The sequence below is a fragment of the Nicrophorus vespilloides genome, unplaced genomic scaffold (assembly GCF_001412225.1).
Source record: "Nicrophorus vespilloides isolate i.1.1-1 unplaced genomic scaffold, Nicve_v1.0, whole genome shotgun sequence".
NCBI lineage: Eukaryota > Metazoa > Arthropoda > Insecta > Coleoptera > Silphidae > Nicrophorus > Nicrophorus vespilloides.
Genome location: NW_017098356.1, coordinates 65,844 through 93,195, shown reverse-complemented (window position 1 = coordinate 93,195; position 27,352 = coordinate 65,844). Strand labels below are relative to the sequence as shown.

At 30.7% G+C, this 27,352-nt stretch overlaps 1 protein-coding gene and 4 non-coding genes across 5 annotated transcripts; 1 reads left to right on the top strand and 4 right to left on the bottom strand.

Moving 5' to 3' along the window:
• Nucleotides 1–1,516: 1,516 nt before the first annotated feature.
• Nucleotides 1,517–25,356, bottom strand: LOC108562238 (neprilysin-2-like). The gene is made up of 13 exons (XM_017920512.1): nucleotides 24,414–25,356; nucleotides 11,890–11,934; nucleotides 7,875–8,036; nucleotides 7,740–7,823; nucleotides 7,470–7,675; nucleotides 7,110–7,289; nucleotides 6,201–6,412; nucleotides 5,932–6,148; nucleotides 5,694–5,876; nucleotides 4,589–4,751; nucleotides 2,806–2,925; nucleotides 2,294–2,490; nucleotides 1,517–2,238 (listed from the first exon to the last, which is right to left on the bottom strand). Exons 1-13 carry the CDS (start codon nucleotides 24,742–24,744, stop codon nucleotides 1,966–1,968), a joined length of 2,373 nt encoding a protein of 790 aa, XP_017776001.1. The 5' UTR covers nucleotides 24,745–25,356; the 3' UTR covers nucleotides 1,517–1,965.
• On the bottom strand, nucleotides 3,807–3,878 carry Trnaw-cca. Its single transcript has one exon. It is a non-coding gene; the product is annotated as a tRNA-Trp (tRNA).
• Trnae-uuc lies at nucleotides 20,622–20,693 on the bottom strand. The gene has a single exon. It is a non-coding gene; the product is annotated as a tRNA-Glu (tRNA).
• On the top strand, nucleotides 20,825–20,896 carry Trnae-uuc. Its single transcript has one exon. It is a non-coding gene; the product is annotated as a tRNA-Glu (tRNA).
• On the bottom strand, nucleotides 22,964–23,035 carry Trnae-uuc. The gene has a single exon. It is a non-coding gene; the product is annotated as a tRNA-Glu (tRNA).
• Nucleotides 25,357–27,352: the final 1,996 nt, after the last annotated feature.

The window sequence follows — 27,352 nt, the reverse complement described above, 5'->3', positions numbered from 1 at the left end:
ATTATATAATAGCATTGTAAGATTAGTGTTACTCCTTATTATTATTACTATTATGACTACTATTATAAATGCACACAAAGAGATGTACATGTTTTTTGAGTTTTTAAATAAGTGTGCTTAGGTAAATTGTACAGAAGAGACAATGTTTAAAGAATAAAATATAGATAATTCAAAGTATACTCGTTTCCTGAACTTCCTCAATTTAAATTATTTATTAATTAACCGCAAATGTAATTAACTATCTATGCCAGTTCTTACGTAAGTTAATCCCCAATTCAAGTAAGAAAAATACGTGTAAATGATTGCTGCTGATTGGTTGTTAATTATATTAACGGTGATTATTAGATAATTATTAAGCAATTACTAATACGAAATATTTGTTGCTATCCTTTTTCTAGACGATAATTACACTTTTATTAGTACCCTAATTATTTTTTTTACTTTAGTCTCCTTAAGAATTACCATCATTTCAACATAATAATCTGAAATATTTATTGATTTGCATAATAGATGACATAATTAATATTACGTAAGTTTTCTTACATAATAAATTGCATTACGTTGAATCCCTTATTGTGTTTATTATTGCACAATAAGGGCAATAATTAATCTATACAATTAGCAAAATTATGCAACAATAAATACATTTTTCTTTGATGTCTGCAACCGAACATAAATCTCTGTTTATTTGGTTGCTTGTAATAGTCGAATTGTTAGGGCAAAAAATGAGAAGTTTGCAAATCGTAATAACGTAACTAATTCAGAATACAAAATACAAAAAAAGTAAATTATTTTTCGAGTAATTAAAAGAATTGGGCAAATATTTCCTAAATTTTCAAGCATTTTCAAAATCAATTTCAGCGCACCCATTCGAAAACTGACGGTCCCCAGTTTACGTTTCTTGTTGATTTATGTAATTACGTTGATCCTGAAAATCAATAAAATGGTTCATTTCAGCATCTTCACTTTTGTCACATCATCAAGAAGTGCGAATACAAATCGTACTTCGATTTGCTGATATTATGTAATTGAATCGTTGTAAGGGCATCAATGAAGAATAAAAGACAACATTTGTTTGATATTATTTTTTTTATTAATAAATATCACACCAAACGACCAAAAAAAAAAACAAATGTGTATTTAAATTACATTAGTATAGATTATTTAATATTTATTTTCTTTAATCCTAAGTAGTATATGAGTTCTATAGAGACAAACTAACGACCTAAGATACCTAATCCTAAATCCTAATTGCTTAGCAAACTATTTCTTTTTTATATTTACATATAGTAATGATTAAAATTACAATTAAAACATATAAATATTAATGGATTGCGCAATAAATTAAACAAATCATACTTCTCCACTTTGACATTTCTTTATTTCAATTATATAATAAAATTGTTAATGTAACGTGTGCATTTCAGCACATTTTAAACGTATTTGTTATGTAAATAAATTATATTATTATAGTTCTGTCATTTATTATTTGACAAATTAATTATTGGATTGACGATCATAAATAATTAGTGGTAAGTACTAAGCGATTGTACAATCACTTACGAGTATGAAAACCTTAGATAAATAAATAATAATTTGTTTAAAAAAAAAAAAAACTTATTCCTAGTAGTAAGAGAATTGCACTTAAAAATTAGATACACTCTTATAAACTTACGTCTTAAATACATTAATAATTATTAATATGTTTGCTTGTATCTAGGATTACAATGCGCCACCTGCGTTTGTGACGAGTCGATTAAATAGACGAGGTTTTAGATTTAAAAAAAAGAGATAGATTTGAAGAGGAAATTCTTGTCAGCCTGTTGCGTCCATCAGGTAATCAACCCTGGCAAAGCTCGTGTTGCGCTTGTTGCTCTTCCATGTACTTTAATTTTTTTTAACGATCCATCAATCTAATTAAGCCACTCCATCTCCGACGAGCGGTCATCATCGTTCCTTCGATATTTACCACACGCTGCATTTGTTCGTGGGATTCATCGGGGATCCAAGAGGACACTGGAAGGCCTTCGCGAAGTCCAGGGAGTTGGAAAGAGGACCCAGGACACGGATAGGACCCGGAGAGTGTACGCTCGAGCGGATCTTCGTCAGAGCATCTTCAGGTCTCATTGATCCGCACCAGATCTGTGCGTAATTGAGGAAGAACAGCTGGTTGTGCGTCAAGTTCAATCCCGGAAGTTCCGGTTCTTCACCGTGTTCTGATACCCATTTCCGGTAAGCCTAAGTTTAACAATAATTCAATTAATATCACTTTAACTTATATTTGCTTTCTTACTCTGAAAGCCTGCTTTAAGCCACCGTTGTCAGCGATGTTTTCTCCTTGGGTCATTCTGCCATTGACGTATAGACCAACCTCTTCGATCTTGTACCTGGAATACTGGTCTATGATGCATTGGGCTCTCTCCCTGAAAGCCTTGATCGTAGCGTTGTTCCACCACTGCATCATATTTCCTTCCTTATCAAATTGACGACCTGAAAATACAATTTGGATACGCAAATAATGTTTATACTATAAAATTAACTTAATTTTACAAAATTTACAAAAAAAAAGAATGCGTTTCCAAATGAAAATATACAGATTGTTGTTTGTTTTGAGCTGCAAATGTTGTTTTGATTTGCGCAACGCATTGGTGCTGCGTAAACACCCCTCGCAGAATATTAATGATGTGTAGACATCGAAAGGAATTTACCTCCTTCGAAATCACATGTTCGTTCGAGTAATGACCGAAATTTACCTTAAACGAGGCGCGATGACTGGATGCAATCGGTGATTGCGCAAAACGTTACCTTTATCGTCGAATCCGTGCGTGATTTCGTGGCCAATTACCACACCGATCCCGCCGTAGTTGAGGGATTTTGGAAAATGCTGGCTGTAGAAGAGAGGCTGAAGAATACCGGCAGGAAACACTGCAACAGTTGGAAAGAGACAGAAAAAAAATGAGTTATTTAACATTTAATTAATTTGGCGATAAATTTCGTTGCAGAAATTTACAGATTATGCACTGAACCAGATTGGAAACGAGTTTTAATTCAATACTCTTTTCTCTTTTTTTTTGTAGGGTTTCCGAATGTACACGCTACAGAAGATACGAGAGAGAGAAGAGTAAAATAAATGTGGAAAAGTAATTTTTCATTTGATCGCCTCGGTTTTTGCACGAGCGTCGTCAGCCGCCCTCCGAGAGACGTAATTTCCCAATTTCCCATCTCCTGCAACTGCAGATGAGCTCCAAATTATATTACTTCATTCCCCACTTTTGAACTTCGACCATTACGAAACATATTAAGATTTTGATGAATTCGGAATTGAATGCGCTTGAGGTTACTTCTCTTCCAACATACCAAATCCTTCTTTATTTAATCACCCTTTTCCAAATCATCAAAACTAAATCCAATTTACTTCGTAATGATTTCATATACAGTGAAATCTCGCTTAACGAATTTAATCCATATTCAAAACATATTCAAAAATACACTTAAGATATGTACACAAATTTTAAAAATGATGTAGCAGGCGCGCAATCCGGGACTTCTCTTCTCATCCTCACTCGTTATGCGAAACGTCGCTCGTTAAGCGAGTCATTTTTCTTACAATTCATTTTGCTCGTTAAGCGAAGTTCCACTGTATTACTATTACATTAATTTGTCATTATACAATATAAATATTAATTACAATATTTTGTAGCACTTCAAATCTAGAATTCTTATAATATTACATAATATTAAATAAACTATAAGTTATGTGATTAATAAAGTATTTCAATTATTATCAAAATAACAAAAGAATTGATTGACCCCGACGTGATTTGAACACGCAACCTTCTGATCTGGAGTCAGACGCGCTACCGTTGCGCCACGGAGTCTTATACAAGAACACTTATACCTCCAGAATAACAAACAAACACGAATTGCATTTTTCGCAAATACCAGTTATGTAAATGTTCATATCTATTAATTATCTAATCGAATCAAAGCAAAAGACACGCAAAAATAATTACAAACTCTATTTACATTACATTACATTGCAAGAAGAAGTCGGTCAATCGAGATGAATTGTTTCATAATTATATATAACTTGTTTATCGACTTGTTTTGATGTGATTTTATTTATGGCCGTAAAAATGAAATGTATGGCAATCAATAGAATATATGTATTTATATATGTGTATATGGTTTTCAATTGGAGCCATTGAATTTAATGATTTCATTTGCGATCATCCATTTATCGGCTGCATTCAGCTCAGATTTATTGCGAGTTGGAATGTCTTTGCTAAAGTCTGTAATTTAGTGAATCGCATTGGGAATGGATGAACGCCAGATGGTTTTGATTAATGCATTCGATGAATTCAAATCAGAGAAGTCAATGAAATATTTCATGGAAAATAGAGTTTAATAAAATAACTTTTCGACTTATGACCTTACAACTTCGATTTATTTTACAAGTTTCATCAAATATATCCCTCGAGTCTATTGTAATTTTGTCATTTTTAATTACATTTCGACTTACGAAGTTGCGTCGTAAGTCGAGAAGTGAGTGTAATGTAGTAGTTTGTTGTTAAACAATAGCACTTACCAATATCATTTTTGTTGGGATTGTAGAAGGCATTAACTACCGCAGGTTCCGTGGACCATTTGTCTTTGTCAACCGGTAATCGTAGCTTCTGGAGATTCTGCTCTGCGTCGAATTTCAGGACGTTCAAAATATTGGACATGAAGCCGTCATTGCTTATGTTGAGCTATTTGAAATATTACAAAAAAAAAAACATGAATAAATAATCCCTTAATATTGATTTAATTTATAAGGGTTGCAAGTGGTTTACTCGAGCGAAGACTAGTTTTGCTACGTATACCTTTCTTCAGATGTGTTTCCAAACGATTAAACTTACAAAGTTTCCGAGCAAGGAAGATGTTTACCGATGCGATCAACCGCGATTATTAATAGTCACAAAGAAATGAAACATAATTCCTTGAAATCATAGTCCCATAAATCGATTTCTCTGTGGGATTTATGTGCAAGAACTAATGTAATTTGCAGATAGAAAGTATTAAAATTTAGGATTTAATAAATTGAAATTCAATTAGGAAATGTAATAAGGGCTATAATTGGAGTAAATGTTTACAACATTTCCAAACGCGAAGAATCATTATCGAATTGAAAACATTTAATTTTCACGAGGAAATTAAATGCATTACGCGCGGGATTGCCGAAAGCGCGACGTAAAGCGAATTAAAACGGTCCAAGCGTGACAGATCTAATTTGCTCGGCGTTGAAAATGACGGTGCAGATAAACCCTTCCTCTTTCCTCCATCCTTCTCCCCCTCACCACCAAAAAACGGGAATTGTCGCATATCACCATGAAGCACGCATTATGTTGATGATCATGATCATCATATGAACGGATTCAGTAGGTAAACATAATGGTTATGTGCAAAGTGGAAACCGATGGGATTGGAAGCTAATTCTGTGATGAAACTTTATATAACTCTATTCAACACTCCACAGGATTATAATAAATTGAAAAAAAAACGCGATTCCATTAAAACTATCTGAGATTAGGTTTAATTTAGATTACATAGCCCTCCTGTGAATCCGAAAATAGTTATTTAACAAATGCTTAAGTATTATTAAGACAAAAGTTTAATTCAGGAAATATAAGATAATAGCAAAAAAGACTTACTGTTGCGTATTCCTTGATGAGTTCTTCCTTGTCGGTGATCAACTGGGGATATCCTATCCTCTCGTTCATAGCGTCAGCCTTTTCTTTGGCAACTGCCCTCGTCTCATCATCCATCCAATGGTTCTCTGCGAGTAACTCATTGAAAGCTTCTCGGATGGTATGGATCATCGTCAAAGCCGTCTCCTAGTTAAACAAAGTCTTTAAACCCGATCTAATCAGAAAGCTAAGGAAATATCACCTTGCTTTCGTGATTGAAGTTTTCGTGGATGAAAAGCGCACCAACTGCCATTCCCAATTTTTTGTTCGTCCACTCGACGCACTGGGACCACCTATGCCTCTCACTTTGTATACCAAGAAGGATTTTCCTGAAGTCCACACGTTCCCTTTGATAATCGTCTATCATGTGCGGCACCAAAGCCATTATCAATCTCCACATCACGTAGTTGTGGATTACCCTGCATAATAAGTAACATCAACTGCATCTCAAAGGCAAATAATCATTGTTACCTTCTATCGGTGATCCTCAACAACCTCCCCATTTCGATGAAGTAGGATAATCCGTATGCAACAACAGGCTCATCATCTGTGAACTTAATATCTAAGAACACCTTCAAATAAACCTCCCAGTTGAATTCAGGCACCAGAGATTGCAGCTTCTTCAAAGTAAACTTCTTGTAAATTACACTGGTATCATGTCTGTCGGCTTCCGGTAAAGATGCCTGTAACATTAACAATATTTTTGTTTACCAAGATCCTTCAACTCGCACAATAATTACTCCAATAAATTCAAATACAATTATAAATAATAATTACTATAATAATAAATCTAGAGTATTGAAAGAGGGACAGGATTTATTTCTACCAATATTTGATTCGCTGCGGTAAAAGCGGCTATGGTTTCGATATAAATCGCGTTCGTCCGACTGGACGTGAAATCGCCTCATGACAAATCTCCCAAGCGGCAATAATCCTTCCGGAATCCATGGAGACGACGACGATTTTGCTCCGGGGAAATGCGGGATAAGAAGACAGAAAACGTCCTGATTTTTCAACTCGGAATGTCTCGTAAACGACTTCCAGACTTCTCCACAACCGATATCTGAAGAGTGCATTCATGCAATCCGCAATATTTCAAGCAGTGCAACGAATTGCTCAGCCTGAAGGGTCGCATCCAAGAGCTGAACTTATTTTAGAACTTTTTAACCAATGATCTGCAAACATTGCTGAATTCCTACCATCCACAGATCTTGTTTGTAAAAATATATAGATATTATGAGTAAATTTATTATATTGAAATAACTTAAGACATATTGTCTTAAATGAAGGCAGTTGTTACTAGAAATTTTTTAGTTTCCAAAAAAAAAAGTCTTTGAAGATATGTACATTTTGAAGATCACTGTTTTAATTTATACTTACATTGGCAAGTCGTCTTTCGAACTCGATGACTTCTCTAAGTTCTTCAGTAGCTGTCGTCTTGTTGGCTCCTAAAAGAAGGGCGATGTTGGTCATGTACTTGTGGTAAGCTTCCATGTCTCCTTCGCTACTCGCCTTCAGGTAGTAATCTCTGCTAGGCAAAGCCAGCTGCATCTGATCCAACTATACATATCGAAGCCCAAACACTTGTAAAATTAATCTTAATGCTGTGATGAATTAAAAGGTGAATTTCATAGTACACTACTTCACAAATAACAACAACATCAACAACAACTACTACTTGAGCAAAGTCTCCCTTCCCTTATGATGTGCCTATCTATTTACTTCTTACTTTGTGCGCACCTGGATGATGTTAACGGAGCTATTTTGGTCGTCCGGTCCGACCCACTGCTCCACGAGGATGCCTTCGTTGTAGGTCCCTCGGATCAGCCCCAATAGTTGCTCGATTGAGAAGTCCGGTGGTGTCCAACCTTCGACAGCTACAGGCCAACCACCAAGAGAATCCAGAACGGCACGTAACGGCGTATCGCCCACCATCCGAATCTGCACTAAAAAACCATAAACGAAAACAGATTTTACACACCTGAATCCTAATCCAAAAACAATCCTTACTAGTATCCATACACGTTCCATAAAAAGTCTTCGCTTTGATGGTGGCCTCGTTATCTAACTCATTGATTTCTTCCTCCAAAACACCTGCATACAAAACATTTATTTAAGAGTAAAACGAAGTACATTATTAAGTACCTCTAAGGATGATCTGCAATTGATCAGCCATCACTTCGAACGTGCTAATGGAACTCCTATCTTCCGGAATGATGTGTTGTTTATTCCAAGTACCACAAGCGTATTGAAAGAAGTCGACGCAAGGATCCGCCGAATGATCCATCGCGGATAGAAGTGAAGACGCTGCGGAATAGAAGTAGAAAAAGAAGACCCGTTAAAAGGGACACCCATAAACATAAATAAAACAGCAACTACTGGACCGTTTAATAATTTAGGGAACGTGGCCTGCACGCTTTTTGTTCGGCGCGTCCTTTATCTCTGTCCCTTCTTCCTGCTCCATCCCTTTTTTTTTCATCCCAAATGTTTTATTCTGTGCCACTCTCAAAAGGCCCATTCAACCGCCAGAAGTGCAATGAAAAATACATTCCTGAAATTGATCAATACTAGTCCGTCGCACGAGTTTCATTAACTTGATTACAACCTTACAATAAAATTGAATAAAATATATATATATATATATATATTAATTTACTCTGCTTATATTTTTTTTAAATTATTTTTTTAATTAAAATTATTAAATTTGGAAGCATTATTTGTGGGCGGCTGAAAGCAAAGCTCTGAAATACTATTTAGATGCGAATGTAATCGTGATAATTAGCTGCATATCTCGCGGCGGAAAGAGATGTAATAAACAGCTGTAGTGGATGGAATGAGATGCTGCGCTCGTTGTCGTAAAAATCTGTTAAGTGTCTGCTATGAGAGCGAAACGAGTTGAGATGTGATAAGTGGCAATAATAAGGGAGTACATCTCTTTATCTTTCCTCTCTCGCTCGTTCCACGTTCTGGTTTGTATCTTTGTATCTTCGCCGCCGCAAGTTTATTACAGACCGACCGTCCGTTCGTTTCGCAAAGTTACATAATGAACACGTCGAAGGAGGAGGCTGCATAATCATAACTGGGACGGCTTCAATCTAGTCAAAGAATCAGTATGCATTCGGCGTTCTGCACGAAAAGCACGTACCGTTTCATCGTATTGCCAGAGGATTCACATTGGAAACCAGTGTTTTTAACCTGAGAATCATCTGTTATATTTCAACTTGTCATTCCGTTGATATTCAAATCATTTCTAAAATGTTTCTTCAATACATTTCCTTATACATAATTGAACAATTATTTCAAGACTATTTCGTGACATTTCCAAAGGATTCATATTATAACTGAAAATTATATTTCAATTATGAAACTGAAATATTTTCTAAAATGTATCTTTATTTTTTATATCAATTTCATTTAACTTTACAAAAAAAAACGTATCAAATATTGAAACTCTAAATAAATAGTGAAATTTATTGCCACAATAAATTTCAATTACAAATGTAACGTATTGTTAATGTCATGTTTCCAAGTAATGCAACCATATTTGAGTTCTTACAATTATCAATATGAAAGGTTGCACAACTCAATTTCCAAGCTTTGCTTTGCGGCGTATTGGATTGAAATTTCACGTCGCAGATTCCCGGTATTCGAAATGGAAACGTAACCGTCGTATCGAATAGGAAAATAACAATTATAAATTTCCACTTCAGAATTGATTAGCCGACTAAAAGTGGAGTTACGTTGCGTGCGTACAGCCGTAGCCACGTGCACGACATTTTTCTCTGAAAATATTATTTAACCCAGAATACCAAAAATATACGTAAACTTCTTTAATTGATCGTTAAAGACGAACAAAGAAGTTTTCATAATTTCTGATTTATTTTTAAACCTTTATGTAAAAAAATCCATTACTTTTAAAAAAAGAAACATATAAAGCAATGAATTTTGATATTTTTATCAATATACAGTCAAACCTCTTATAACGCGATTAATTGATAAAGATTAAATAAACTTTTACGTTTTACTATTCACTCAAACTCACATATCACGATAATATCGCAATAAAAAAGTTTTACTATACAGTCAACCTTCGTATAACGCGATTATTGGGTACCATGTTATAAAAGAAAGTCAATTCTCCTATAACGCGACCGCTATTAGAAAGATTTTTATCAGACTAACCTTTTATAACATAATTAATTGATACCGCATTAAAAAACGTTTTACTGTTCACTCAACCCTCACATAACACGATTAATTGATACTGTTTTAAGAATACCGCGTTAAAAAGGTTTTACTATATAGTCAACCCTCGTATAACGCAATTATTTGGTACCATGTTATGAGAAACTCAGTCCTCCTATAACGCGACGCTATTAGCAACATTTTTATCAAAATACAGATTATCCTCTTATAATGCAATTAATTGATACCGCTTTAAAAACCTTTTACTGTTCCCTCAACCCTCATATAACACGATTAATTGATATTGCTTTAAGAATACCGCGTTAAAAAGGTTTTACTATATAGTCAACCCTCGTATAAAGCGATTATTTGGTACCATGTTATGAGAAACTCAGTCCTCCTATAACGCGACGCTATCCGCAACATTTTTATCAAAATACAGACTAACCTCTTATAACGCAATTAATTGATAGTGCGTTAAAACGTTTTACTGTTCACTCAACCCTTACGTAACACGATTAATTGATACAGCTATACGAAAATACCACGTTAATAAAAGATTTTACTCTACAGTCAACCCTAGTACAACACTATTATTAGGTACCATGCTATGTGAAACTCAATTATCCTATAACACGATCGGTATTAGCATTTGTTTTTATATCAAAATACAGACTTCCCTCTTATAACGCGATTAATTGATACAGCTTTAAGAGAATACCGCGTTAAAAAAGAATAACGCGACCGATTTTAGCGCGAATTTTTATCAAAATACAGACTAACCTATAACGCAATTAAAAGATGCGCATTAAGAAACGTGTTACTGTTCACTCAACCCTCACATAACACGATTAATTGATACAGCTTTAAGAGAATACCGCGTTAAAAAAGGTTTTACTCTACAGTCAACCCTCGTATAACGCGATTATTTGGTACCATGTTATGAGAAACTCAATTCTCTTATAACACGACCGATATTAGATTTTTTTATCAAAATATAGATTATCCTCTTATAACGCGATTAATTGATACAGCTTTAAGAGAATACCGCGTTAAAAAAGGTTTTACTCTATAATCAACCCTCGTATAACCCGATTATTTGGTACCATTTTATATGAGAAACTGAATTCTCCTATAACACGACCGTTATTAGCAAGATTTTTATCAAAATATAAAATAACCTCTTGTAACGCAATTAAAAAATATCGCGTTAAAAATCGTTTTACTGTTCACTTAATCCTCACCTAACTCGATTAATTGATACTTATATAGGTTTTCTTTAAAGTCAATTCTCGTATAACGCGATTATTTGGTATCGTGCTATATGAAAAGTATGTTATGAGAAACTCAGTTCTCCTATAACGCGACTAATTAATACTGCGATATATGAAAACCGTGTTATAGGAGGGTTTACTATAATTATTAATAGATTAATTTTTATATTTGTGTATAAAAATGTGTGTATATGAAAAATAAGGAAATTACGAAAATTGATTCAAAAATTGCTCATTGACATTTTTTAATTAACATTTTTTTTTATATAATTCCAGTTTAATTTTATATTAAGATAAATAAATGGGATGAAACAATTTCCGACGTGAAACCATCCGCAACGGCAGATCCGGGGCTTAATTTACCGGAATTACATCTCATTATATGGAGCTCGGCGATGTGCGTACGCTTCGACCGAATTTTAATTGGATTTTTGGAAATGGCTCCATGTCAAACCAGAAACGCGTAATTGTAATACCGCAAACGCGAAACTACGAACAATCAAATTTCGTTTCCATGAAAAATCCCTAATTTTCAGTTTAAATTGAATAATTACAGCAACAACTCGCATGGTGCGGCTTCGATCAGTACGGATTCACTATAATCCAGTTTGAAAATGTAAAAACAAACTGTATATTCGGTTTCAAATAATCCGGATTACCCGGACTATGCGAGGTGTAACCGAATACATAAACATTCTTACCTGTACGAACGCATTCCTCGGTTAGACACATGCTGTTCTTCACACCTGAAACAATAGATTAACCAATGAAAATACAATTTTCAGGAATGGATAAACTTAAAGGATTAAATAAGAATGAATTGAAACATCAAATTCAAAGCAATTGGAAATGCATCGATCTAAATAAATAAATAACTTTCCTACTTAATTCTCTTTTAATACAAATGCAAAGAAATCGATAGTTTCATAAAATATAAACTAAAGTGATCTTAAAAACTTAATTTCAAAATTATGTAAACGATTTTGATGATTTCTAAAGTGTAAATATTTTTTTGTGTATCTAAAGAAATCGATTGGTTTGCAAAGCACATTATAACGTGCAGCACATACAATTGTCTTCTTACATAATTGAAACGTCCGTTTAGGCCGTGGCCCATTTACCTCACGTCTGTAATGCATATATATTTTATTTTTTCCACATTGTCTCGTTTCGTTTTTTTTTTCATTTTATTTTGGACGTTGTTTAAGGATTGCAACGTTAATTAAATTGGTGGGTGGGCCGAAATAAATTTCAGCAGAACCAAGGTTGGAGCGGTTCTTGCTTCAAACTTATATACATTTTCCCCACAGGCGAAATAACATTTTTTTTTAATCTCTCTTCGGTTTACTTTTCGGAATTCTCGTGCAACAGAAAAAAAAAACAAAGGTACAAATGCAGATGTTCAACAAAAAAAAGTTTGTACAATATTTAATATTTAACTAAACGAATTTATTATATATAAAAAAATTAAAACAAATTAAATTACTGGTAAACATTTAATTAAAAATGTGATTTTCATAATTATCACGACTTTCTCGTATTTTTAATTAAAAGTAATTGTTGTATTTTTTTTATATATATTTACTTCATTTAAATACATATTAAAATTTGCATAATTTTAATTAAAATGAAAATTATGTGAATAAAATATAAGTTATGTACTGTCTTGTCCCAGGAATGGAATTCTGGACACAGTGGAATATTGTCTGGTGTTGTCATTGTGGAGTCTCAATAGTTGGAAATTTAATGAAATTCATTTGGTTTTATATAACTTTAATCGTTATTTGGTCGATTTAAGATTTACTGAGACTATGCTCATCATATTTAGATTCTTATAAGACTATGTTAATCTATTAAGGTTTTACTGGGACTATATCAGTCTTTGAAGGTTTTACTGAGACTAATTCTAAATACTTATTCTACTTACAAAGTTAATTCTTGAAAATTCGTGAAAGTTGTGATCGGTAGTAAGGTTTGTATATATTGATGATTAAGCGTTCCCACGGGATTCTGCCCTGTTGGTTTTGTTTATTATAAGACCAGGACAAAATAATCCTATGCTTTGTTTATATGAAAAAGATGATCGATTACGATTGTACGTGTAATGATCATTATGTGTTTATAATAAGGTCTTGAATTCGGAGTAAAGGTATAGGAGTATCGATGGGAATGTTTACTCTTGGTCCCCTTTGTTTATATTAAAGTGTATCGAACCGGAATCACGGTGGAGGTTCTATTATGCTGATGTATATGTTTATATAATAATGCGACTAAGAGACGCCGTGGATGAATATTAACAATTATAATAATAATGGTTGGACACAACAGTACGTTGATTTTGTGCAGTTTCTTTAGTTAATAATAATTGTTTCATTAATAAATAATTTAAAAAATACTACAGATTACTTTCTTTACTACATATCTATTTGTATCTTTTACTATGATTTCTTTATTCAGTACTTGTAGGAGGGCATAAAGAAGAGTTTAATTTGACTCAAAATCAAAGCGTTGATCACATCATTCGCAAATGTAAAACAACAAGAGATTAAATAATTTCGTGATTAATTTGATGATTATTATGCAGTTGCATAATAATATTCTCCAATTTAATACCTTTTTTTTATATTTTGTCTTATTTTACAATTTGATATTCGATATTAGTCTTAACTTGGAAATATTTTTATTTAATTATTAAATTGTAAAATAACCAAAAAAATTGCATGATTAATTTAATGATCTAAAGAAAGTTATTTATATATACAAATTTATTAATTGCATTAGCAAATATTGTCCAATTGAATTATCTTTATTTCTTATATTTAACCATGAAACTTAAGTTAAGTTTTTTCTTGTCTAAGATTACATTTTGATGTTTGTTGTAACTTGGTAATATTTTCTGCAAAATTGTTAAATTACAAAAAACAACTATGTTTTTAAGCTATAAAATGTGTTATTTGCAGATGAGAATTTTATTTCTTAAAAATGATTATTAAACTCAATGAGATTGTATCAGATTATAATTTGATGTTTGATATTAGTCGTAACTTGGAGATGTTCTCAATAAAATTATTAAATTATGCGGGCAGAATGACCTATTGTCACTAGGCCTTTGCAGCAGTTTAATTCTTTTATATTATAGTATTAAGTATTTTTTTAATTTTATACTTTATTGTTGCAATAAATATTATTATTAGATTATAAAACAAGAGAATATTTTTATTAAGCTATAAAATGTGTTATTTGAATTAAAAATAATGATATTGTCTGAGATTATAATTTGATTTTGTCGGTTCGTACCAATTCACAACCAAAAATGTAATTACTTTATTAGTTCATTGACATTAAACAATAATATTTACAGTAAATTTGGTTTAAACAGAAAAATATACAAATAACTTAAATTGTATACAAATTTATTTGCTTCAATTCACATTTAAAAAAATATCAATGTAATGAAATGTGTTTTGAGTTCAGTTTATTTCTTATATTTATTATGTGGCTTAATTAAATGAGTTTTCTAACGTAATATACACAACAGTCTACTAGTTATCTTGTATATTCCATCAAAGATACCAACAAATATAAATTAAATTAACTTTTAAACCATCAATTGGAAATGTCATAACTTATTAAGAGATTTAATTATAGACTTAACTTTCCTATAATGCTTTCATATAATGCGGAACAAACTTCTTAATTAAATATAAGAAATAAAGATACAGTGGAACCTCGCTTAACGAGCACCTCGCATAACGAGCAATTCGCTTAACGAGCAAAATGAATTGTAAGAAAAATGACTCGCTTAACGAGCGACGTTTTGCATAACGAGTGACGATGAGAAGAGAAATCCCAGATTGCGTGCTGCTACATCATTTTTAAAACTTATGTACAGATATTATTTGTATTTTTGAATATATTTCACTATACTAGTAAAAATCCGGAAATTCGTTAAGCGAGGTTTCACTGTAAACAAATGCAATTAACAAATTTTATTTACAAATAACTTTCTTTACATCATGAAACTAATCACACATTTTTTTGATATTAATAGATTTAATTTAAGACTTAACTTTTCTGTAATGCTTTCATAAAACGCGGAACAAAATATTTCCGTGTTATAAGAGTACTGCAAATGTAAGATACTTATAACAACGCAGTACTTTTATAACACGTTTCTATATAATCCAACTTAAGTAAATTTCTTATAATGTAAATTTTATTATTAAACTCAATGAGATTGTCTGAGATTATAATTTGACAAATAACTTTATTTACATCATTAAACTAATCACGCATTTTTTTGGTATTAATAGATTTAATTAGAGACTTAACATTCCTGTAATGCTTTCATAAAACGCGGAAGAAAATATTTCCGTGTTATAAGAGTACTGCAATGTAAGATAGTTATTACAACGTAGTACTTTTATAACACGTTTCTATATAATCCAACTAAAGTAAATTTCCTATAATGTAAATTTTAATATTAAACTCAATGAGATTGTCTGAGATTATAATTTGATGTTGGAAATTATTTTCTATATGATTCAAGACAAATATGGAAGTCATTTGAGGAAACGGAATGCGAAATTACCCGGAATAATACTAACATTAAAGGGGACGTTGCGAAATTCGGTTTGATCCGACAATTGGACAATATTTGCAAATGTAATTAACAAATTTTATATATAAATAACTTTCTTTACATCATTAAACTAATCAAGCATTTTTTTGGTTTTTAATAGATAGTTATTACAACGCAGTACTCTTGTAACACGGTTTCTATATAATCTAACTTAAGTAAATATCCTATAATGTAAATTTTATTATTAAACTCAATGAGATTGTCTGAGATTATAATTTGATGTTGGAAATGATTTTCTATATGATTCAAAACAAATATGGAAGTCATTTGAGGAAACGGAATGCGAAATTACCCGGAATAATACTAACATTAAAGGGGACGTTGCGAAATTCGGTTTGATCCGACTGGGGAAATATAGATCATATCTGTGTAATTTCCCAGAGCGCGCGATGCCTCGCGGCTTGCAAGATAATAATAATAATAATAATAACTTGAAGAAGCCAGGATGTTGAAGCTAGAGCTAGCAGAGAACGTAGGTTGGTGTGTATAGTATAGAATGCATGACGCAAATGCCTCTTTTGGGTGCTGCATAATGCATAGAACGTTTTGTAGACTTTACTATTTATTTTTTTTTCGTTGTTGTTTTTGCAGATTCTGCTGATGGTGTTCATAGGAAAGAGAGGCTGTTGCGATGATGTGGTCAGCGCGCTTCTAATAATGCAGTAGCCACAATGTTGCGGTGACTGGTAGTGCTGATGAATAATCGATCTTCCCCATCCTTAAGTGGGGTGGGGTCCATTTGGGAAACACTCCAATGTTTACGTGACCACTCGATATATACACACAAATTGCACAAAAGCCAAACCACCTATCACCAATAGAAGGGAAGAGTTCGAGAAAAAAAAATTTGGACTACGCAAATACAATTTGATGCGGTCGTTACAAAATCCGATTAACGTTTCGAATCCTTCATCGAAATTAAAATTATCTTTCTGTTTTTTTTTTCATTATTATTTTATTTCGGTTCTCTTTACATAACGCTCGCATTTGCATGATCACGGACGATAAACAAACCAATTAAGTTCGACGGATTTATTCGCCCGATTCCGTTCTATTTGGGTCGAAGATTAATTACGAACTGAAAATCTCGTTATTTTCGCTCTCGCTCCGTGCCAATTCGCAACCAAAAAATTTAATTATTTTATTAGTTCCATCGACGTTAATCAATAAAATATTTACAGTAAATATTTTTTAAACAGAATAATGTACAAATAAGTTAAATTGTACACATTTTACATTTATTTGCTTCAGTTCACAATGAAAAAATAATTTCAATATAATTAAATGAGTTTTGAGTTTAGTTCATTAATAATAGGACAGCCTTCCTACTCTTATAACACGGTTTTAAGTAAATTTCCTAGAATGTGAATTTGAGCTATGTAAATAAATATTTACTGATTTTTTATTATATATAAAATATTATTACATAACTTCATTATTCATAACTTGAATGCACCACTTAATAATAGATTATCTCATAACGCGGTTTTCATATAACACGGAACAAAATATTGAGTACTCTTTTAACACGGTATTTATATAATCCAACTTAACTACAATGTGAATTTGAGATATGTAAACATATATTTTTTGCCTATGTATCTATACAATTTTATTACATAACCTGATGCTTCGATACGTATTTATTTCGTGGTTTCCATATAACGAGGTACGAATTAATTTGATTTGTACAAATCTTATAACGCGGTTTTACTATAACACGGTACACGATTTCCACACATCGCGATACTTATTTGTACGGATTCTGAGTTTCTTATATTCGTACCATACGGATTAATTCGTACCGAGTTAACAAATTAATCTGATCTATACTAATCCTGAATTTATTATTACATTAAAGGCGAGACTTGGCTGTAATAAAAACCTTTGTAAATGGGGAAAGTTCAATTAATTATAAATCGATTAATTATAAACAAAAAATATTTAATTTATAGTCAATATTCCTTTTTACACAGAAAATTATTCAAATAACTTAAATTGTATACAAATTATGTTTATTTGCTTCAATTCACATTGAAATAAAATTAATTAATGAGTTTTGAGTTGAGTTTTTCTTCTTACAATATTTGTTATGTGGCGTAAATAAATGACAGTTTTCTAACGTAATATACACTACTTGTATATTAAATCAAAGATACCAAAAAAGTGTAACCTATACGCAAAATATTGCGATTAGCGCAGTACTTTTATTACACGATTTCTATATAATCTAATTCACCCTACAATGAAATATTTACTGCCTTTGTATCCATAAATTTTTATTACACAAGCGTACAAACATAACAAAGCAGCATTCATATAAAACAAAACAATTCAATCTGATTTATATGTACTTATTTCGTGGTTTCTATATACGTTTCTCTAAATAACGCGGAATTATATATAACAATGTACACGATTTTCATATAACGCGATACGAATTATTCTGATTTGCACAAATTCTGATTTTCTTATATTCGATCCATACCGTGTTAACAAATTAATACTGAATACGATATAACATATAACACGAACTTAACTGTAATAATAACATTTGTAAAGACAAAGTCCAATTAGTTAGAAACCAATTTTTTTCATTTCAAACAGATTCCTGAAAATATTTCATAATAATATTATTACAGTCATAATAATAAAACAAATAAGATCAACTATTATTACAAAACGATATTAACCAAGTATTTCCGTTCAAATTGTATTTATTTTATTAGTTTGGAATTAATAGTAAAATATTTGGAATCAATATTCTTTTAAAGAGAAAAATATAAATAACTTACGTGTAGTACATTTTTCTTTAATTTAATATCTTTAAAACATATTTTTTAACTGGGAAAGTTAATTAACTGACAGTTTTCTTTTTTCATTTAATTTATAATTTTTGTTTCTAATAAATAATATAGATTTCATTGTCTTTGCGTCAATTAAAAATGTTACTACGTAATAATCATTTACATTAATTTAAAGTTATGCAAATAGCCGAAAATCTCGTCTCAAAAAGATGCATAACCAAAAATTATAATATTTTATTACTTTATCAACGTCAATCAATTATATTTGCACACAGACATCTTTTTACAAAATTATAAATTACTTACAGGTTATGTATATTGCTATTATTTGCTTCTAATTACATGGTTTTTATTCAAACTTGCACTTCAAAAAAAATTTACAGTTCTTATTTCTTCTTCCTAATTTACAAATTTTTGTTTCTAATTTTAATGTAATTTTTAAATGCTATTAAAACTGTTAATTAAATGACATAATTAATAACAACTTTTGTTTTTGTTTCTAATATAATATACACAGCATACTACTAAAAAACTTGTATATTTCATCAAAGACTTAAAAAAATACATTTTTTTCGTTAATTGAAAATGTCAACATGTCAGAATCAATGAAATTAATCTTAAACAAGTTAAAAACAAGAGAAAATCGCGTTATTTTCTATCTCGACTTAAAATGATACATAACCAAAAATTACATTATTTTATTAACAATTTTTGTTTCAAACTTAATATTTACAAGCTACTAGAAAACATGTACAATAATACCTCGCATAGTGCGGAAGCTTCGATCAATCCGGATATTGAGCAAAATAAAAATATTTTTTTTATACATAAATAATTTGATGAGTATTTTAAGTTTTATTAAGTCGCTTCTAACAAATGAATACACAGTATTATTTTTATATGTACATAAATAATGTTATACAATTTTTTTTCACTTTATACAAGTTTTGTCAAGCCGTTTATTTCAAACAGTCCGCACTCTGCGAGGTATTACTATATATTGGAAAAAAAAAAATTTGTTTGTAACTTAGTACAAAACTTGAATATATTTAATCAAAGACTGCAAACAAAAATAAATGAATTAAATTCAATTGTCTTTGTTTTATGCGTCAATTGAAACTGTCAGCACGTAATAATCGATTTAATTAATCATAAACTGTGCAAATGGGCGAAGTTCAATTATAACTGTGCAGCAGTGGTATTGTTTGTGTGTCGCCGATGCTTCTTCTGGACTAATTCATACTAAATATTGATTTAGCGAGAGACGCGTTTGTCAACGATGTATTACGGTATGCTAATATTGATAGTTACTTATCGGGGATTGCGTAATGTCCATTTTTATAATGCCGAGGGGGTAAATTTTCAGATGAAAATGTATAAAACTCGTTGCAGTTATAAAAAAAAGCAACGTTAAGAAATTATATCGACGTTTAAAGTTTTGTTTTATTTTTTTTTTATTAAATTAAATTCAGCAATCCGGATTTTGCGGTCAAACATTCATCAATAACCGAAAGCTGTTTCGTTATATTCCAAGTTGAAAGGATTACGGCATAACCAGTACGATTTATAACTGACCTTAATCCAAGGGCCTGATTAAGGTCCTTAAATGGATGAAATGCATTGCTTTCTATAATGATATTAACTAATTTCCTGTAATCTCAGCTTACACAAAGTTTGCTTTATTCTAAGATACAAGAAAATTAGATTATAATTCTCATAATTATACATAAATCATTGTAAAAGTTACATAATAATAATCTTGTTTTAAAAATATTCTTCATTTTTAGTTATAAACAAAGTTAATACAACAAATTTGATTTTATATTAATTAATTACTTTTTAATTATGATTATTGCAATAATTCTAATTATTAACCATCGCAAAATGTTATAATATGATACACATGAAATTATGCATAATAATTAATTACAATTAATAATTGTTAATAATGAATTCTTTTTTTTAGGTAATAATTGCAAAAGAATTCCGATACCGGGAATCGAACCCGAGCCTCCTGGGTGAAAGCCAGGTATCCTAGCCACTAGACCATATCGGACTTATATGAAAGATTGTATAAATTTGAACTACAGGGTTAAAGGCTAAATTTAATTCGGTTATAATTAGAAAGGAATTTACGTAATTCTTCGTTGAATGTGAATCAATTTAGTGCTTAAAATTATATATAAATCCGATATGGTCTAGTGGCTAGGATACCTGGCTTTCACCCAGGAGGCTCGGGTTCGATTCCCGGTATCGGAATACTTTTGCCAAAAAACTATTTAATGAACCAAAATTATGTAATTATAATTATATACACAAGTATTCATAATTGTTTTGTTATGAATTCTTTTAATTTTAATATAAATTTCAATATTTATTTTTCTTTGTGTGTAAATGTGTATGTTTGGATAATCCATATTATATAATTCCGGTGGTAATCGCAAGCCCGACAACCGAAATATCGTCAATCAAATTCCCGACGTTCGAAATCCCGACAACCATAATCCTGACTATATCAAAATTCAGACTATATTAAAATCCCGACAACTAAAATACCGACTATATCGAAAATGTCTACAATAACATTTTTAAATTATTCCGGAGCGTAGTCACTTTTAAATTGTTATTAATAATAATTAATAACAATTAATAATCTAATTGTATTTGAGATGTTAAGGTTTATTATGAACAATTCAGTGAAATCAAATAAATTAATAATAATATATTGTTAATAAAAGTATAGCAATGTAAAAATGTTATTGTAAAAATTTTCGATATAGTCGGGATTTTGATATAGTCGGGATTATGTTTGTCTGGATTATGGTTGTCGAGATTCTGATACAGTTGGGATTATGGTTATAGAGATTTTGATATAGTCGAGATTTCAAACGTCGGGATTTCAATAGACGGCCTTTCGGTTGTCGTGCTTGTGATATAGACCCATATAATTGAATTATGAAAATAAGCTTAAAGTTAATAATATAAAATTTGAAAGACTTAAGACATTTGCTTGAAATGAGTGTTAACATAGATTTGTAAATAAATAAAAAATGTTAATGTTATTAAGCAAACGAATATTTTCATTCCTGATATTGGAATTACTTGAAATATTTACTTAAAGATACATTTATTAATTTGAAACTAACATAGATACATAACATTATGATTTTTTTTTTGATAACTTCGTTATTTATGTTTCCCTTTTATTCATGTAATTATTTCATTAATTATAAATGCTATAAATACGTAATAATATCCTTTACCCATTCCAAACAACTCAAATCCAAAATTAAATCCAGATCCCGTCATTTCCGTTCCTTAACCTTTCGTAACTCCGAAATATCCATAAAGTGACAAACATCCATATACAAATCCATATGCCGTCTTATCCTTGACTACGGTTTCCCACTACTTTTTAATTACTTTGTAATTCATTATATTTCAATAAATATTGAAATATATGAAATCCAGACGTTCGAAAGCCCGAGTGTATCAAAATCCCGGCTGTATTAAAATTCCGACTACCATAATCCCGACAATCAAAATCCCGACTATATCGAAATTCCGAATATATCGAAATCCCGACTACCATAAAAATATTATTGTAGAAATTTATAATAATAAAAGTCACTGTAGGGATTTCGATATAGTCGGGATTTTGATTGTCGGGATTGTGGTAGTCGGAATTTTATTTTTTTTTAATTTGTTTTCAATATTTCGTAGTTAATGTTTATTTTTAATTTATGTAGTTATTTCAAAAATATTGCAAGAAAATTAACTCCAGAAATCAGATAAATTTGTTGGATAACAAATAATGAAATTAAATATTTACCTATACTTATTTAGTTACAACATAATTTTTACAACTAACAACTAAAATAATTATAAAAATTACATACATTTTGTACTTTGTAATTAAATAAACAATTTGCATTTCAAATTTTGTTTATTATTGTTAAATAGTTTGTTATAATAAAATTGATTGTATTTCTTTGTTTCAACAGACAAAATATTAGTTTATTTAACTGATAATAACTAATTTCACAGTTTATATTACTAAGTGTTAATGATTAAAAATTTCTAAGAAGTCTATTGAAATTATCTATGGTGTTTGGATTATATGATAATAGTTTGTCTTAACATAAACAATACACTCCAAACTCTTAAGCTCAAAGCAAAATAAACTTATCTACATTTCGAAAATGATGCATGTTTAATATTGGAATTCGTTTTTAAGAGTGCTCAAATACATATTAAAACAATATAATTATTATCGATTGTATTTGTAATTAAAATTATATAATTTTAGTTCACTCAGCAAAAGAATTCCGATACCGGGAATCGAACCCGAGCCTCCTGGGTGAAAGCCAGGTATCCTAGCCACTAGACCATATCGGATCATATAAGATATTCTTGGGACATTTACCAGAAGCTTCAACACTTATTTAGAAGATTTTAAGTAATAATTTCATGAATAAATGCATTTTATATACGTTCTATAATTAAAGTAAATTGTTTAAATTAAATTGCAAGTACATAAATCGACTCAAAGAAGAATCTTGTTCAGATCGATTTTCCTGCTTCAATTAGTATACAGAGTGTATTTATTATTAATGTAAGTCAAATTGTTTTTAATAATTGCAATAACAAGAAAAAATCTTATTAATTGTCAAATTAATTAATTAATTTATTTGCTTATTTATATTGAGGCGGTCCCAAATTAATTACAATATAGTTAATTACAATTAAAGATAACAAGTGCAATTAATTAACTCAATTAATGTCGAAATAACTTAGAAAGTAGTGAATTTCCAACAATCAAAAATAAATCTCAATTTTATTATTGAAGCAATTTGTTATGTTTTTTTTTCTTAATCTCTATAATCTCTATTAAATAAATGTATTTGATAATAACAATGTAAATAATAGGAATCAGAAGAATGTTAAAAAAATTGTTTGTTGTTGAATCAATTGATTATATGTGTTTCTTGTCGTATTTCTGATAAAACCCTATAGGAATTTAAAAATTAAGACAAATATATTGGGTTGGTGCATAATTATCAGGCGTTTTGTTAATGAAATTGCTGTGTTTTTTAATATTTATTCAATAAAACTATTATTTACAAAGGTAAAGCATTTATTGAAGTGACTACGCTTAGGAATAATCATTTAAAAATGTTATTTGAAAATGTTTATGTTTCATTTTTCATAATAAATATTGTTTTTAAAAACGCCTGATAATTACACATCAACCCCCACTTACGAACTCTTGGACTTACGAACAAAATTCTAAAAGCTCTAACTTATTACAAGAAGATATATAGTGATAACAAAAATTAACTGACCAAAAAAAAATTAATAATTTCTTGTTGCATTTGTTTCTTTTGTCGTTTTTTTTTATTAAATAATTGTCGTGTCTACATTGAAAAAGTATTTGTAAGTATTTTGTTTATTTTAATGTATTTCTTCAAATTTATGCAGTCAGGAATTATACGGAATTTAACATATATAAAAGTAAAAACCATGATAAAGTGTGGTTAAGTTAATTTTTTTAAATTCCCCCGACTTACGAACAAATTCGACTTACGTACAACCCTTTGGAACGGAACCTGTACATGGATTTTTTTTATCGACGTTGATTGAATTAAAATAATAGGAAAACATGAGAATATTATAAATGTATTTTATTAATTGAAGTTGTCGTAAATAAATATTATAGAAGAGAAATGTGTAGGAAGTATTTAAGTATTTGTTTTTGAAGCAATTGTTAACTTACCGGTAGAGCTGCAAGTGTCGCTGACGTTAATAAGCATGAGAAGTGCGACGCCTGTTATCAATGATAAAGCGAGAAGGGCAATCAGAAGACACTTCTGCTTCGCGTAGTTCGACCTTCCCGGCAGTACCATGGTTCGTGCACCGGAACCGGAAACCTGGACGACGGTGGTAACCGGGCCGCTGGTCCCTAGGAGTGGACCGACGCTCTCCTCGACGGCGCCCGATTTCAAATACCCGTTGTTCGCAGCGTCCTTCCAATTGTCTATAACGGAAACGTCACTCATTTGAATTGGTCCATTGCATCCGGACGACTTCCGGTGGTTATTCATCATCGCTTCTTAACTTTAGATTATTTAAAAAAAAATAATTTTTTTCTTGTCCCAATTCACACCACTGCTGCTGTTTCTTGTCCCCAAAAAACGCGCTTTTCCCTCGCGACCGAATCAAATCGAAAGCTTCGCATAATAATTCCTTGGCATTTTGCCGCAGTTTGCGAGAAGTATCAAGAAACGTCTTCCAATGAAGAGGATTCACTTTATTCGTACTTTAATCAAGTTTTTTTTGTTATTATTGTAATATATTTTTTTGTGTCGCTGAAACTCTGGTTAATCGAATGCAGGCGGCGTAGCGCTTGGTTTATCGATTGCTGAAGGGGGATGAAACGCTCTGTACCAGGTGAATTCTAGAACTGAATGTTTCACTTGCAGCTCTTTGAAGGTAGTTAAGCCCGAAACCACCTGTCATTTCGGCTTTCTTCGCAACTTTCCGACGCGTTTCGCACGCGACGCCTGCACCCCCGGCGTCGATAGTTTACTACTACTACTACCGAAAACTTTTTACAATTTCACACGTCCACTCGACTCGACCAAAGAGCGAAACGTTATTTTGTTTGACTTCTTGCACGCGCGGATGCGACACGACACACTGAAGAAACCGGCCTACTTATGTAACAACAACATCCAATCTCGCGACATGGACTCGTTAATAACTCTCTATATCTATATGTGAATTACATAACGCGCGCGCCACAAATTACAACCATCAACACTCCTGATAATAATGTCTTCTGATTTATATAACACATTGAAATAATTCGCATATTAAAAAAAAACCAACAACTTTTTTGTTCTAAAACATTGCAATCATTGAATATTTAGGGAATTCATAGCAATAAATTAAATATCGCATCGCTGGTACAGATTTGAATTTTATTCCAGTTACTACATCTGAGCGCGCTGTGCAAACCTAGGCAACACTTGCAGCTTCTCCTTCATTCCAATTTCAAACAAACTAAATCAAAGCCAATTCGATACAAAAGTTCACAATTCGAATCTCAACAACAACAAAAATTTCTAGAGATTGATAAGCACCAAAAGGGGGCAGAAAAAGGGCCACGAGAGTTATTTTTTTTTAATTATTTTTTATTTAACAAATCTACAATTATTACTTTTACAGTCCATATAATCTTCTTAATTACAGATTACGTTTATAAATAAATAATTAAAAAAAAACAAATGTTTCTTTCATTCTAAACAATTGAATTGTGAAAATTTCTTTTGATGTGGTGTGCACTAAGTTTTTGTTTATAGTGAAATAATTAGTGAGAAAAAATAAAATAAATAATATAATTATCTTTTATTTAACAAATCTACAATTATTACTTCTACAGTCCATAAAAACTTCTTAATTACAAATTACGTTTATAAATAAATAATTAAAAAAAAAACAAATGTTTCTTTCATTCTAAATAATTCAATTGTTAAAATTTCTTTTGATGTGATGTGCATTAAGTTTTTGTTTATAGTGAGAAAAAATAAAATAAATAATATAATTATCTTTTATTTAACAAATGTACAATTATTACTTTTACAGTCCATATAAACTTCTTAATCACAGATTACGTTTATAAATAAATAATTAAAAAAAAAACAAATGTTTCTTTCATTCTAAACAATTGAATTGTTAAAATTTCTTTTGATGTGGATTAAGTTTTTGTTTATAGTGAAATAATTAGTGAGAAAAAAATAAAATAAATAATATAATTATCTTTTATTTAACAAATCTACAATTATTACTTTTACAGTCCATATAAACTTCTTAATTACAGATTACGTTTATAAATAAATAATTTAAAAAAAAAACAAATGTTTCTTTCATTCTAAACAATTGAATAGTTAAAATTTCTTTTGATGTGTTGTGCATTAAGTTTTTGTTTATAGTGAAATAATTATTGAGAAAAAATAAAATAAATAATATAATTATCTTTTATTTAACAAATCTACAATTATTACTTTTACAGTCCATATAAACTTCTTAATTACAGATTACGTTTATAAATAAATAATTTAAAAAAAAAACAAATGTTTCTTTCATTCTAAACAATTGAATTGTTAAAATTTCTTTTGATGTGGTGTGCATTAAGTTTTTGTTTATAGTGAAATAATTAGTGGGAAAAAAATAAAATAAATAATATAAAATGTGCACACATTTTTATATTGTACGCTACGGATTTTCCGAGCGGATCGTTGCGTTCCCAAAGGAAAGGGGGGAGAAGAATTCACAGTTCTGTGCGTCCTTTGTATCCATAATTAGATTATTTAGAAATTTCTCGCACACGGCTTGCTCTGAAACTCTTTTACACTGGAATCACTCTATTTATAGACAACAATGCACGCACGGACGAAATGAATTCATTGATGCCCATCTTCTTCTTCGACCCACTAAAGCGTCGTAACGTGTGTGCGCTCTTTATAATTTTAAAGAAAATTCTCAAATTGCCTTCCCCTTTATACATTAATTGTGCACGATCAAATCTTTTGTTGTATTTGACACACATCAAGTCAAGTTAATTTAGAATTTAGTTCGTGCAATGCAAGTAAGTCAAGTATCAATGTTTGAAAGACATTCCTTTACTACTCCTCATCATCAACAACAATGATA

Coding starts and splice junctions, on each gene's coding strand:
- LOC108562238 (XM_017920512.1), bottom strand. CDS start 24,744: ATGATGAATAACCACCGGAAGTCGTCCGGATGCAATGGACCAATTCAA. Junction 8,037..11,889: donor CGAGGAATGCGTTCGTACAG/GTAAGAATGTTT, acceptor TCTATTCCGCAG/CGTCTTCACTTCTATCCGCG. Junction 6,413..7,109: donor TCGAAAGACGACTTGCCAAT/GTAAGTATAAAT, acceptor TTAATGTTACAG/GCATCTTTACCGGAAGCCGA.